The sequence below is a fragment of the Vigna umbellata genome, chromosome 2 (genome assembly GCF_029865625.1).
Source record: "Vigna umbellata cultivar VRB3 chromosome 2, Vumbellata_1.0, whole genome shotgun sequence".
In the NCBI taxonomy this organism is placed as follows: domain Eukaryota; kingdom Viridiplantae; phylum Streptophyta; class Magnoliopsida; order Fabales; family Fabaceae; genus Vigna; species Vigna umbellata.
The window spans coordinates 50,761,675-50,772,613 of NC_142166.1; the positions used below are offsets into that span (position 1 = coordinate 50,761,675).

Consider the following 10,939-nt stretch of genomic DNA (forward strand, 5'->3'; position numbering starts at 1 on the left):
CTTCCTGCATCCTGTTACAACGAACACCACCAACTTTGGTTTATTACTTTTTCTGCTACACCGAGCATCCCCATTATGATTTGGACTTGTGATTCTTGCATTCATGGATGTTCAAGCTTCTCTCATCTCGTCTTCAATTCAATGGTGGTTTTGGAAGTGGTTTTCCTGCATAAAAACGCAGTAAAGGGAGACTATTTTTGTCTGTGTTAAAGCTGAACAATATTTTCTCACAAATCTCGTGTATACATGTGAATGCTTGTCACTAATATCATCGACCTCAAATCGCTTTAAAACCCCTTAAATAAACAGCCGAGTTATTGTCAAATCCGTTTTCACGTTTCAACTCTGTGGCACTCGGAAACAAAGAGTGTTTTGGATTGAAAGATGAATTTGGAATAATAAATTTGAATGGAGTTGAAGGAAAAATAAAATTAATATGAGAGATTATTCGTGTTTATTTCTAAGGATTAGCAAGAAAGAATTTGAGATATATGCGGGATTGATATTTTTTGTATCTCGTTAAAATGTTTATATTTGAGCTGATTCATTAAGAAATGTCGTTTTTACCCTCAGCCTTTTAGTGAAATGTCACCTTTTATTTCAAATAATCCATGGCAATGAAGTTATTATCTTTTTTATATTTGGAGGTGGTAAGAGTGTTTGGAGGTTGGAGATGAAGAAGAATGGAGGTTGAAGAAGAAGATGATTGACGTTGAGGATGAACAAGACGAAGTAGAGAGGAGGTTCAACATGAAGAAGATGAAGAAGAAACGTTGAAGAAACTTTCTGGATTGATTCAAGCGGTGATTCAAGCGTTGGTTTATTCGGTTCCACTAAAAGATATTCGGTTCCAGCTCGTAGAAGATGTATAGAAGTGGAGGCTGTATTCGGTTCCATCATATTTTGTGTTGCAGCATATTCGGTTCCAGCTGCTGGGATTCGGTTCCCTTGAGAATTGCTTCAACATCTCGTATTCCATTACAAGGCTGAATGTAACTGAATACACTGCTTCGTACTTGAGAAGTTGCTCCTTTGAGCCTCTCACCAGAATTTCAGTACCAAAATTTCACCTGACACTAATGGGATATAATTGTATGTTACGTTTGTGTCGATGGGAGGTAGAAAATTCCACCAGCTTTGCGGGATTGGCTCAGTATATAAATCCTTTTGGGATAACCATCAACTACTCAATAACTGCATCTATCAGTATGGTGTAAGTTTCCACATGAAGTTTTGACTTCAAAGATTGTGTGAGAGACTAGTTTTTTAATATGTTATTCTTTGATATTTGTTGAAAATTGATCAGGGTAGTGAAGTGGTCGAACTGTTTTCACAAACATGAACATGGAGGCAAGTGCTACATAAATAACTATCCTTTCATGATCGTGTTTGTCTGCATCCAAATTGTTCTTAGCCAAATACCAAACTTCTACGAACTCTCTTGACCTCTATTGTTGCAGTTATTATGTCTTAAATATATATACTTTTTAATGATTGTATTGCTGAAAATAAATATGAATTAACTTCTATCTTTAAAATGTTGATAAACTAAATTACTTAATATCAATATAGCTTTATAAAAAATATGTTACATATTAGGTTGATGAGTTTTGATTCTATTTATTAATAAAAACATGAGTATTATGAACCCACCCTAGTATTCTTTCTAACACATTAAGAATTACTTAAAATTACAAAATTATAAAAGCTATATAAATAAATTAAAAAATTACATTTAAAAATAAATTTATTTTACTAAATTAATTTTAATAATTAATATTAAATTTTTACTTTTTATAAATATTTTCACAATTAAATATAATATTAACAATTATAATTTTATATTACTTTAATAATTATAAATATTTTGATAATCTTTAATTTTTATCCATTAAAAAGATTATGTATCACATCAATCAAATCTTTCATTAATTTTTATAAATTTTATTTTTAAGTTCACTCCCGTCTAACTGAATCTATTTAAATAAACAACAATATCACCCTCTCGCAAATTTTTTTCTCTAAGTAAACACGCAGATCATGCGAGTTGAATGAGTTTATAATAAAAATATATTAAAGGTTGTGTATATAATAATTTTTTTTAATAGTTCAATAAATAAAAATAAAAATTATTATTTTGCCTTAATTATAAAAGTAGTTTAATATCTTTTCTTCTCCTTGACCAATTCAAACAGACTGTTCTCCTTCACTCTCAAATTTCTTCGTATACTCCTCCCGCGCACACCGCCGTGGCAATCGCGGTCTCCAGCCTCGGGGGCGGGCTCCAAATCTGCTGTCGTCGCTGGCGAGTCGCTGGCGGGCCTTGACTTTTAGCGGCAACGACTTCGCCATGGCCACTTGCGCATTTTCTTCTCCTCCGCCCTAGCCCAGTGGCCATTTCCTCTTCACCGCCAGACCCAGAAGAGAGCATCTTCTTTCTCCCCCAAAGTTCCGGCGAGACTCCAACGGGCCTTGACCATCAACGGCGTCAACGAGAACCACCGCGCGTCAGCCGCTAGCCATTCCTCCTCCGCACGAGCTCGCCGCAAGCTCTCCGTCGTTGAAGCCCTCATCTTCTTGCCGCTCTGCGACGTCGGAACCCTAGGCCGTCCGCCGCTGCCATCTCCGGTGAGATTTAATCACACTATCTTCACCCTCTTCTCTGCCACGTTTCTCTGTGTGCGCGTATCAGCTTTTTCCCTCCTTTCTCTGTTTTGTTTCTTTCTCGATTTGGATTCGTTCCGGGGGTGATTGGGGCTGATTGGGTGCATTCTAATGGGTTGTTGCTACCAAATAGAGAGATGGTGAAGCTGATAATTCCTCACGACGATTGGCATCATTCCTGAACTTTGTCCAATTGTGTTTAATTACTTGAGACGATTGTGTAATTTGTTGGATTGTTTGATGATTTATTTGATTGCGAAATTCGTTTGTTTACTTTGATGATTTGAGTTGCTGCTGAGTGATGTTGAAGAGGTTGAGTTCGGGGTGGGGTTTATCTGCACAGGTTATTTAAAATATGACTGTGATGGCCTGCAACCTAATTGGCGAGTTCATTCTGTCTTTGAGTGTTTAAAGAGGCCTATTTTCTCAAATGTGGAAAAGGCAATTTGTCGTAATTTGACAGCTAAGGTCGATGCTTGTAGTTTTTGGGTTCATATGCATTTCGCAATTAATGATTATTGGGTCATCATTAACATTAATGAAATTCATGCCACTAGGGCTAGCGGAATCAAAGAAAAGCAATTGTAGTCCAGTGCTTTCTTTATGCATGAATGGAGCTCACATTATTATATTATTCAATTAATGCTTTTGGAACATACTTAAGCTTGCATGTCAGGCCAAAGCATTTGATGTATTTGGTTTCTTTTTGGTTCTATATTTATATAATGTGTCCAGTTTTAAGCTTAGTTTTGAGTTTGCAGTTTAATAAGTCACGGATAGCTTTTGATTTGGAACTACTTCCCCAATTTTTTTATATATTAAATTGTGGTAATATAGGTTCGCTTGCATCGCTTTATATCTGTTTTTTTAAAGAAATTAATTGATAATTTTTTTTTCTTTTTTTGGGTATCGTTTGGTGGTGCGTGTCATTTGGTACCTTTCAAAAATAAGTGTTGATACATGTATGATTGCCCACATCGTCTTGTATTCAATACTTCTTTTTTTAAAAATATTTTCCTTGCTTCTTTTGGATGTCTATGACTGTTCGTCTCATCTGATATCTTTCCAAATAATGGCTTGAGTATTTGTACGACCCCTTGTGTCATTTCAGTACCCAGTGTCTATTTTTCAAGAATATAAAATATAAAAAATATAAACGCTTCAGTACTCGCTCGAACAACTCTATTTAGATCTATGTAAAAACTGATTTTCCATTATAAAAGAAAATATTAATCTCAAAATCTTAAAAGAAATATGTTTGTTTCTTTTATACTTCTTTTTCTTGTTATTTTAGTGGAAAAATAAATATTTCAGAAAATCACATCTTTTTTATATATTTAGTTAAAGGTACTTAATCGACTTTCGGACTCAAAATATGGTTTATAGACCATGTTTTATCTTTACGATTTTTTATAGGTTTCTAGAATAGTGGCAACTCTAAACTCTATATTCAAAATTATTCTCTGGTTTGACTTCCTTGCAATTTCTGCTGTGACAATGGAGAAAAAATCAATCCAGCTTTCGTTGATAATGTGTATTTTGCTCTTGTGAATGTGCTGGCTACTAGTAACTTGAGAAACAGAACTTTGAAAGTGAAATGTTTTGAATTTGTGTGAAAGTGCCGAGTTTAAAACATTGGTTATGATTCAGTGATTTACAGGATAGAAATCTGAAATTAGAACATCGTAAAACCTGTTCGATGACAGCTAAGGAAATTCAATTTTTTTACTTGACAAGTCAATATAGGTGAGCTGGATAGCCTACTGTCAGTTCAGTTCAAGTGGATCATAAAGAAGAACAAAGAATGAGTAGAAGACCACCTCCTGATCCCGTGGCAGTGCTAAGAGGCCATCGAGCTTCGGTCACAGACATTTCTTTTCATCCCTTTAAGCCGATATTATTCTCCGGGTATTCAATGCAATTGTTTGTCGTTTTTTGTTTTATGGGCATTACTCTGGTACACATTTTTTCCCTGGGTATGGGACATTGGCATCCAATATTATTTCTTTGGCTGCTAGTTACTTTTATAATAGTTTTTAACACTAAAAGTAAAATCTGTGTTCAATAAATGATGAGTTGCCTTGGATGCCATACCCATCGGTGTGCCACAAGAACTCCCTGATTTAGTTGGTTGCGTATACAATTAGTTTCACTTAATAATTAGTTGCATCATCCTCTTCTTGCTTGCAGTTCTGCTGATGGTGAAGTCCGAATTTGGGATACCCTTCAACATCGAACTGTGTCATCTGCGTGGTGCTTAGTTCTATAATTTTTTGGCATTCATATTTGTGAAGAATATCGTTGATTTTCAGAAATATGATCCATGGTACAAATTAATTTTATACTGCAGGTTACATAGTGCTGCACATGGTATTGTTGCTGTTGCTTGTGCTTCTTCCCTCGGAACCAATAAATTTGCCAGGTACATCCTTTTCTACTTGATCTCCCCCGGTTCTGTTTTAATATCCAAGTATATTCTTGCTTTATCAATATTCATTATTCTGTATATGTGTAGCCAGGGTAGGGATGGAACTGTAAAAGTTTGGGAATTTGATGATGCCGGTTTGTCAAGGTGTTGTAGTTCAACTTCTACAAATGTCTTATCCTTTTAGTTTTGAAAGGATAGCTTGTGTTTTTGTGATACAAGCTATGGAAATGTTCTTGTTATCACCTTACCTTCTGTTTTGCTGCACTCCAAACACAGGATCCCATCACTTACAATCAAGACAAACAGTTACCACTTTTGCAAATTTTCCGTGATGAAGAATGATTCTGTTGGGTCAACAGAAGGGAAAGAATTAGAAGATTGCAACAGAAGAGACCCAGGAGGAATGTCTGATAGAGAAATTCTGGAGGTTAAAAGGGACGAGGCTTACACCAATCAAAGTTGTTCTAAAAGCTTTGGAGGTTTGTTTGTTGAATTCTATATTTAACGTTTATGAAGTTTTGAAACTTCTGACAGATTTTCCGTTCTGAATTTAGAATTCCGTCATTCTTTTACAATATTAACAAGGCATCAATGAAATGTGGTGATTTCAATACTATAACCTAAAGGTAAAGGATTAGGCAATCTTGTGTTGGCATGATGGTTTTGGAATGATAGAATTTTATCATCTAGCTAGTGTTGTTTTTATCTTTTGCAACCCTAAGCATCAGCATGCATACCCTGGCTACTTCTGTGAAACTTGTTGGGAATGACTTGCACATTTTACAAAATTTAGGAAAAAACAGTATTTGAGCTTGCAAGAAGTTATGTGATTTATTACTGCCACTGTTATTTTTCTCTTATACACATAAAATAATATGGTTTAACATCATCCTAAAATTTTCAGACCTATATTGTTTGGTTCAACTTATTTTTAAGAAATAATTGCTTACTTTTTTAGTTTGAAGAAAAAAAAAACATTTTTCCAAAATTAATCTTAACCAAACATGCACTCAGTACACTTTTGCTTGTGTGCATGATAATAGATACTTGAAATTTAATAATTCCACTGTCAAATTCTGTATATTTTTAAAAAGGCTGCAAAGGCCATTGCACTTCTGGAGATACTGCCTTGGTGGACTAAATTTCTCATCTTACAGTTCTCTAGTTCTCCTTTTGTGTTCCTAAAGTGTTTATGCTTTATATTACTGAAAGATACTGTGATATTATACAACTGCGATTGATGAAATCTCGTTGTATTCTCAGAAAATACATATAGTGGAGGGCTACAATATGTGGCTTTGTCAGGGGAGAACTCTTCAGAGGTAGACGTACCTTTCTCATGTAAAACTTAATTTATTCTTTTAGATATATTTCATTGTCAAATTATGAACGAACCCCTATGCTCATCTATTCAATCATTTTTAAAGGTCGAAATTTGGGATCTCAAGTCAGCTCAAAAAATTGTACAACTCCCTTCACGCAATCCCAGTAACCCTTCAAGTGTTAGCAACAGAGGTAGAGATTTGTTTTGGGTCTATATTGAGGTTCAACTTTACCATCAATCTTTTAAAATTCTCATTTCTCAGGATACCTGGTGCTTTCATGATGCTTACATATTTTTTTCCATATCAACTCCTCCCTTCTTTTAAACATTCTGTTGCTTATAATTTATGAAAGTACTTTCACTGAATCATCACAGCTGCTTCTTGTCAGGGATGTGCATGGCACTTCAATTGTTTTTATCATCGGAATCACAAGGATTTTTAAATGTCTTGGCTGGGTATAGTCTCAATCCTCTTTTCTCCCACCCTCCCTCTCTCAGACCTGTAAGTGTATTATGTTAAGCATATCAAGTGAAAAGGTGTCCTTTCAGTGCAGAGAGCAAAACACGATCCTTGGATCAAGTATTATGGTATAGGGTTAGAACACAATAGTCGTTTCAGTGGTCATGTTCCCCAAGTTCTGATACTGGCCATCCTCGTGAGATTGAATGGTCAATGTTTGTTCCTTTGGATCTCTTGGAGGTTATATGATGTGAGACTGATTATTATGAAAAGTGAAATGAACCAATGTTGACCATTAAATATTACATGGATGACCAATATTAGAAGTTATTTAGGTGTCACATAATTACTATAAACTTGATGTTCTCTTGACTGTTCATGTTTATTCAAAGATTTTCTCCTCTAACTCTTAATTAAAAACACCCATAGTGGGTGTACTTCATATGTGTTTTTGAATATAAGAGTATTGACTAGTCTCATCCTATACCCCCAATGTAGATATGAAGATGGTTCCATGCTTTGGTGGGATATACGGAATCCTAAAGTTCCAGTAACTTCTGTAAAATTTCATTCTGAGCCAGGTGTGGAAATTAGCTTTCTCAGATTTCATTTTATCTTTTGATACAAATTTGTTAACAACTGATTAATTTTTTAGTTCTGAGCATCTGTATTGACGGGTCTTGCAAAGCGGGTATCTCGGGAGCAGCGGATGACAAAATTATAATGTACAGCCTGGATCATTCTTCGGTAACATCCTTTTACTTTTATTTTCTTCTACTGAAACTTCATGCTCATAAAAGTTGTTGTTAATTGTTATCATTCCAACTTCATGTTGATAAGAAGAAAAATCTTAAGAATGAATCTGTTATGCTTCTTGTAGTTAGTATCTGTAGATACTGCTTATGTTAGTGTTTATGTTTCAATTATCAGTTTATTTTGTTTTTTTGATTTTCTGACTCTCTGGCTTCCACTGACTCCGAGAAGACAGCACTTACCTCCACCCAGCCATAACAAGTTTTTCAAACCCAATCAGCATGTGAACAAAATGTGTAATAATGATTCTGGTTTAGAGTACACATCGGACAGCTCCAGTCAGAATCCTCGTGAGGAATATTTCTCCTAAAGAAGTGATCCCTAGTTGGTAACCTGTTTCAGATCATCCTTTATGTAAAAAAGCTTACCTTTGGTGGTACCTTAGCCTCCCATACTTCTTTGTAAACTACGTCTTACCGAGTTATTACCTGTTCCCTTGTATAACTAAGTAAGCAGACTTCACCATATACTCCCCACACGTCAGCCTTCCACTTCCACTCGTCTTGAACTTTTGTTTTAATTTTCACCACCCTACTTTTGGTGTTCTCCAACTCAATTAAACAATTCTTCTCCCGCTCAAATAGCTCTCTTCTCCATTTGAACTTCCAACTCCAGGTTCCTTCTTCCGAGGTCCCCATGTCGTTAACACTATATCCAATTTTTGTTCTGGCGGTATAAATAACCACACATCCAATTATGCCCCGTTTCAGCTTCTTTGTATTTTTTCTTATATAAATCATGGTGACTGTAGGGTACTTGTGTAGTTAAGAAAGAAATCAGTTTGGAACGACCAGGCATATCAGGCATCTCAATTCGACCTGATGGAAAAATTGCTGCAACTGCTGGCTGGGATCACAGGTATCCTATCTAAATGACCGACATATGTGACTATCAGTTGGAGAAATTCCTTTATATAAACTAGAAAATTTATTATGCATTGCACAAGCGTTTTTAAATGAGTTAGGATCTGTGTACCAGGTGTAATGCTTAGTCAAATAATACGAACTTTTATAAAATACAAATTTATTGTATTCAACCGTTGAATTCAATGCCTTCATTGATTAGATTATGTACAGAAAATTTAATACAATTTTGAATTATTTAAAAGCTTCTCACATCACTTAATTCTAATGAATAATATATTTAAAAATATCTAATTTTCATTATTAGACCATATCTATAAACATTTCAATTATTTCAACTATTAGATGGATTGAATTTGCATTCTACTCCAAAAAACAGTTATGTAAGTTGCAATTTGACTATGTTCACAAGTAGTATAAATGGCTCCTCACAAAATTCATAAAAACATTTACTCCTGGTCATGTACAAATCTTTTTATCAAAATTACTAAGATATAACTATTTTCGTCACCTCATATGAAGGCTTCACTACCTACTAATGTTTCTCCAATTTTTTAAATTTTCGTGACCTACACAACTGGCTGTTAAACTTTTATCTCAAACCAAATATTCAATATTTCAAGAGTTAACTATAAAGAAATCACTCTCCCGCCTGTTGTGTATTTCGATTCATTTCAATGTTGACAAACAAATCAATCATCTATGCATATCTACGAATAATATAAATTAAATTAATATAAGCATTTAATATTTCTGTTGTATAACATTGCAGTGGTGCTATGTTTTCACTGGTGTTAATGAAGAAATTAATAAGAGAAATAATAAAAATGTTAGTTTATTAGATAAGAAAAAATAGAGATATATTACAATTTTGAAATTGAAGAGAAAACCATGCGAGTTATGTTAACCAAGTCATGTAGTCTGTGTTTTCTAATTCAATACAGTATGTAAAAATTTATGTAATAATTTATAATAAGAGATGTAAAAAACATAATGCTAGACTTTTCACGAAGTCTTCTAACACATTAAGAGAGGAAAATAGGAGGGTATTTACTCTCAAGAACCAAGATTCAAATTTAATATATATACATATATATATATATATATATATATATATATATATATATATATATATACATATATATATACATACATATATATGTATATATTTATATATATGTATATATATATGTATGTATATATATACATGTATATACATATGTATGTATATATTGATTATGATTTAGCATAAATCAAAATGAGCAGTTCATTTCTTTTGCTCTTCACCACTGGTATCTTTCCTGGAAGGTGATCTATTTAGAACCCATTTTTTTTCATATATGCACACAAGTTTAAACAAGAGACCGTGTTCAAATGCAACTCCTCATTGGTGGTACTCGTGCTGCTGTTTGATATCTCTGTTATCTTTATGTTAGGGTGAGGATATACAATTACCGCAAGGGAAATGCTTTAGCTATTTTGAAGTATCACCATGGCACAGTAAGTCACTGTTTCTTATATCTGTGACAATCTAAAGAATCTTATTGACATGAAAAACGACATTTTCATTTTGGCAATTCATAATTTGACTGACTGTTTTCGTCTGACATTGCAGTGCAACGCTGTAACTTATTCCTCTGATTGTAAACTTATGGCCTCTGCATCGGAAGACACAACCGTGGGGCTATGGGAATTGTATCCTCCTCGAATATGATAGGAATTCAATGGTTAAGTAATTTTGTGCTAAAAATATTTCCTTCTAGGTTTGCACCTGGTATACCCTTAAAATAGAAGCGTATGTTTTTCTTTCTGAAGAGATTATTTAGCGTTAATGAATTTAAGTATTCTTCTTTGGTATGTATATTTTTCCCTTTGTATATTTTGTATAAATATTAGCAGAGAATTTTTTTTTTCATGTTTTTATTTCTTTTCAATAGGTAGCCTTCTACTTTACCGATGTCTTTTGAATTAGTTTCATTGTAAAGACATGGTTCATGATATTTATTTGACTTAATATCATCTTTCTTATTGGATTAATTTTAATTTATTTTTTATTATATAAGGTTCCTATGTTTTTTAAATATACTAGACGTGTTCCATTCCATTGTATCAACATTAATAACATTCTTCTTATTTTGTTTTTGGGATTGAACAATGATTCTATTGGTAAATAATAGGTCGATATTAATGTTAATTTAGTGAAAAATATCACGTTGAGTTAAAATTAAATAAAACAAAATATTGAATCATTATTACAAACACAATAAATGTTATTAAGTATATTTCTTTTAATGAAATTTGAATGACTATTTTTTTTATTTTTCATTTTATAGAATTAGTTAATACTAGATTGAAAAAATTGCATCAGTTTTATCATTTTCTTTATA

The 10,939-nt window shown here is 33.5% G+C and overlaps 1 protein-coding gene across 2 annotated transcripts; it reads left to right on the forward strand.

Moving 5' to 3' along the window:
* The first annotated feature begins 2,176 nt into the window (after window positions 1-2,176).
* On the forward strand, window positions 2,177-10,606 carry LOC124826883 (protein DECREASED SIZE EXCLUSION LIMIT 1). 2 transcript variants are annotated; one of them, XM_088107377.1, is made up of 14 exons: window positions 2,177-2,628; window positions 4,402-4,572; window positions 4,855-4,917; window positions 5,015-5,086; window positions 5,180-5,236; window positions 5,369-5,571; window positions 6,356-6,414; window positions 6,520-6,607; window positions 6,806-6,872; window positions 7,375-7,457; window positions 7,532-7,623; window positions 8,441-8,547; window positions 9,989-10,052; window positions 10,168-10,606. In XM_088107377.1, exons 2-14 carry the CDS (start codon window positions 4,469-4,471, stop codon window positions 10,264-10,266), a joined length of 1,158 nt encoding a protein of 385 aa, XP_087963503.1. In that variant the 5' UTR covers window positions 2,177-2,628; window positions 4,402-4,468; the 3' UTR covers window positions 10,267-10,606. The 2 variants fall into 2 exon arrangements, with proteins under 2 accessions (XP_087963503.1, XP_087963504.1); XM_088107378.1 differs by having other exon boundaries at window positions 4,411-4,572.
* The last annotated feature ends 333 nt before the right edge of the window (window positions 10,607-10,939 follow it).

Excerpts from the sequence above, each read along its gene's own strand:
- LOC124826883 (XM_088107377.1), top strand. The coding sequence starts at position 4,469 with ATGAGTAGAAGACCACCTCCTGATCCCGTGGCAGTGCTAAGAGGCCAT. Across the intron at positions 5,087-5,179 it reads GGAACCAATAAATTTGCCAG|CCAGGGTAGGGATGGAACTG; the intron begins GTACATCCTTTT and ends GTATATGTGTAG. Across the intron at positions 5,237-5,368 it reads GATGATGCCGGTTTGTCAAG|GATCCCATCACTTACAATCA; the intron begins GTGTTGTAGTTC and ends CTCCAAACACAG.